At 45.3% G+C, this 3,793-nt stretch overlaps 1 protein-coding gene across 1 annotated transcript in view; it reads left to right on the forward strand.

Annotated features, from left to right (window-relative positions):
* LOXL2 (lysyl oxidase like 2) overlaps positions 1-3,793 on the forward strand; it is a 91,806-nt gene that overhangs the window by 15,578 nt on the left and 72,435 nt on the right. Inside the window, exon 4 of the mRNA XM_023522593.1 lies at positions 179-183. Within this exon, the coding sequence (XP_023378361.1) occupies positions 179-183 (5 nt within the window). The remainder of the gene's footprint in view (positions 1-178; positions 184-3,793) is intronic.

Consider the following 3,793-nt stretch of genomic DNA (forward strand, 5'->3'; position numbering starts at 1 on the left):
CCCATGTACACGTCACACTTTCAACACTCACATGCTGTTTGGGCTTGGCCATGAGAGGAACAGCTGCTTTGGCTTTTTCACTTTGGTTGGCCTAGTCTTTTCTCCTGGGTTACATTCAAACAATATATTTAAAAAAAAAAAAATTTTTTTTCTTTTTTTTTTTGGTAAGAGCTCTGAGGGAAGGTAGATGTTTCAGCCCAGAACCTTGCGCTTAGTCCTGGTGCTGACCTAACTAATTCTATGCTTTAGAGGAAGATGCTTATCCTCTTTGGCTTCAGTTTCCCAATTTGGAAGTTGGGCTCTCGAGAACTCTTGAAACTCTCATAGTCTATAGTCCTAAGTGGGATAGTAGATAAGGATGAAGAACATTACTTAAAAAAAAAAAAAAAAAAATCCAGGAGCTGAGCGTTCCCCTTCCTGGGTTGGTAAAGCAAAGGCCCTTCCTCCACCTAACTGAGCTGATGCTAGACAAAAACAGAGGTGCTCAAAGTCTCGTCCTGGACTCATGGAGTAATGCCACGCTGGTGGCAAGAATCCTCTGGGGGGACGAACCCATGATATTCCAGATTAGGGTCTGGGCTGGAGTCTAGGGCTCTGTGACGTTGGGAAGCCTCACAAGTGATCGTATACATAGCCAGGGCTGGAATTCATTGAATTACATCATTGCTACTATGGTCCCTTTCAACCCTGGCTTTCCGTTACTCTACAAATTACAGGTGAAAGGAAATCCCACCTCTATATGTCTCACCTCCATGCGATTGAATATATCCTGTTGGAGTAACTACACTTGGAGTGAAATGTTCTTTCATGCTGACTCTGGGTTCCTTAGTGGGGAGGAGAGTAAAAGCAGCAAAGCTGAGTTAGCAAGTCCTGGGCTATTAAACCCATTTCCTGTCTTCTTTACAAAAATTCCGAACATTCCTCCATATTCACACATCTCCATTTATTCTGCTAGCTGAACGATCCAGGGGTAACATCAAATTCATGTTTTCTATTCCAGGCTCTCTAAGCCTAATTATTTTATAGCAAGTACTTTCTAATGACTGTGGAGTTGTTCTAGTGGCAACTTCATTTCATTTCTACCCAAACTTAAAATTTACCTGTCATCAGATAAGATGGATGTAGTTTTTTTCCCCCTCCCACGTTTACCTGCCCAGGAGCAAACGTGGAGGTGGCTGGAGAGGGGGGTTAACCTGGCTCAGACTTTGCCACCCAAGGATTATGAAGAAAGGAAGGTTAAAGGGAGCACAGGAATATGCAAAGGAGCGATTAAAATCACGTTCCCTGGGAGGCGCTGCACGGAGGGGTTGATGGAATGTAGAAAGCTGGGATCAGTGGATCGGGGTCTCTGTCAAGACTGCAGTACTAGAAGGAGGATTCTAGGAAGATGGGGTGGGGGACATGGGTGCAGGGCAGAAGGGTTGAAATGGAGATTGGGGAGGGGTGTGGTTATTGGTCATGGCAAGGTCTAAGCTATGAATGTGGGATGGCAGCAGACGTAGGGTGGAGGAGAGTCATCGGAGAGAGGAGGTAGAGTGACTAAGACACCGAGAATACCGAAAGGGTCATCAGCGTGGGTATCGAAACCACCGAGGCTTAGGAAAGAAGTATCAAAGAGAGGAAGGGAAAAACAGATGCTCAAATAATTTTGAGTGTCATGTCTCCAGGACTTTAAGGATTGTTCTGTCTATATAAAATATTACTTGGTTTACATCGTGAGAGACTTTTAAATATAAAAGTATTTTAATTTCAAAAGTTTAGAATTTTTAGCGCTGGGTACATGTTCGGCACTCAGTAAATATTAGCCAGTTGATTCATTTTGAGCTGGGAGAATATTAAGAACACTTGGCATAGTGACCAGAGAACGTGCCCAGGACCTCAGGGTATGCTCCCATTGACCGGTGAGTCATCTCTGTGGATGAGCCGGGAATGTGACAGCTGTGCCTGTCAGAGGCCACCCCTCCAGGAGTGCTCACTGTCACCTACTCCTGTCACGTTCAGACTGTATCAACAAAACCGGAAAGACCACCTAAACCCTCCAGTTTTTCCAGCCTGGCCTGCGAATGGGTCTCTTCTCCCAAATCGTCTCTGAGCTCAGGAAAATCATGGCCCCTTTAGATGGTTCTAAACGAGACAGGGGACAACCGTCCCACTTCTCACCCTCTGCATGGGTCTCACAGCAACCTGAACCTAAGACGGTTGCTTTCCTTTGCCTGTCTTCCAATCTGAGATTAGATCTGATTCCCAGGGCACTCCCCACCCCGCCATTCCTCATCAGAGTGCCCGGCCAGAGATGAGCAAGTGGGCCCCTGAAGATTCTAACTTGAACAATTTCCATTGCCCTGACAGAGCCCAGGGGAACATTCTGGCTTTCAAGTGGAAATTCATTTATGACCTTTATCTTCCAAATGGTCTGTTAATTTGTTTATACATCTCTCCTCCTTTTATCAGATGCATTTCTTAGAGTAAATGAATGGAAAGAGTGAAACAAAGTTTTGCTTTTCATTAGCATTTTGTGTCCAACGTTTTAACCCCATATGTGTCCCAAGTACCACTTTCCTAGCAGCTCAGAGATGGCATCTATTGGCACTGTGCCTAAAACCACACTGCCTTCCAGCAGGCAGAATCAGAAGCTGGCTGCTTTGGAATCAAGATGGTCTCGTTGATAGACATTAAGCATACAGAAAAAAACAAAATTGTCATGAATCAGGCCACACGAGTATACCATGCATGGCAATGCTATCTTGGGCTAAGTAGAAATTTATGTTTTCTCTATCTAAGAAAATATAATGTGTGAAATACACAAGGGTTAGGAAGACTGGGGGCGAAACAGCTCTTCCGGGTAAGTTAGTTCCCATTAGCACGCCTGGGGCTGACTGCAAAGGTTCCTTGTGAAAAGTTAAGCAGCCCCTGGAGTATGTTTTGCAGCTTCCCACGCTGCCCTTAGCCGTGCCCTGTCCGGCTCCCCAGCCCCTTGGCGAGGGTGGTTCCTCTCATTGCAGATGGAATAAGGGCTTTTCACCACCTCTGTGCCTTCAGCAGCTCTGCTACAGAATGTTCCAAGGAAGAACCCCTGCGTCAGACATGGAGGGTCTTTTCTGTTCCTGTACTTAGCAAGACAAACATTGGTTTGTTGTTGAAACAGCAATCGGTTAGGGAACATATGTTTCAGTGGAGCTTGATGGCTTAGAAACCAGGCCAAATTGAGAAACCAGTTGGAAAACCTCAACCCAGATGTTTTCAATAAGCTCTTTGTTCCCCTCAATGCATTGGAGGTGCTGTTGTTTGAGCCCTGATCAGCCACCAGTCACAGTAGACACGTTTCAGCGGGGCCTCGAAGTCAGGAGACTGGCCCTGCGTCCTCCCTGACCTTGAAGGGTGCCGGGTCTCCTTGGTTTTCTCATCCCTACAACAGAAGTGTTTTTATCTGCTTCTCCCTTGCCTCATGGAAACAACAGTATTTATTGTTTTTCTGACTTACTGGGAGGACAAAGGGGAAAGGGATGTTGAACATGTACTAGGCACACAGATTATCTCATTGACTATCCATGGCAACCTGTTTGTTGGTTATCATTGTTTTCACTTTAGAAACAGAGAACAGGCTTGGTTAAGTAGTTGACCGAGTCACGTGGTGCCCAAGCCTGAGGGCATTTGAACCCAGGTTATCTGACTCCATGACACCGTAGAGTTCTACGTGGAGTCATGAGAAAAATGACAGGTTTGGTTTTATTTCCTTTCATTTTGTAGCGGCATTTATAAAAATCACTATTCGAAACCCCTCTAGCACTTAAAT

The sequence above is a fragment of the Pteropus vampyrus genome, unplaced genomic scaffold (assembly GCF_000151845.1).
Source record: "Pteropus vampyrus isolate Shadow unplaced genomic scaffold, Pvam_2.0 Scaffold350, whole genome shotgun sequence".
NCBI classification, from domain to species: Eukaryota; Metazoa; Chordata; class Mammalia; order Chiroptera; family Pteropodidae; genus Pteropus; species Pteropus vampyrus.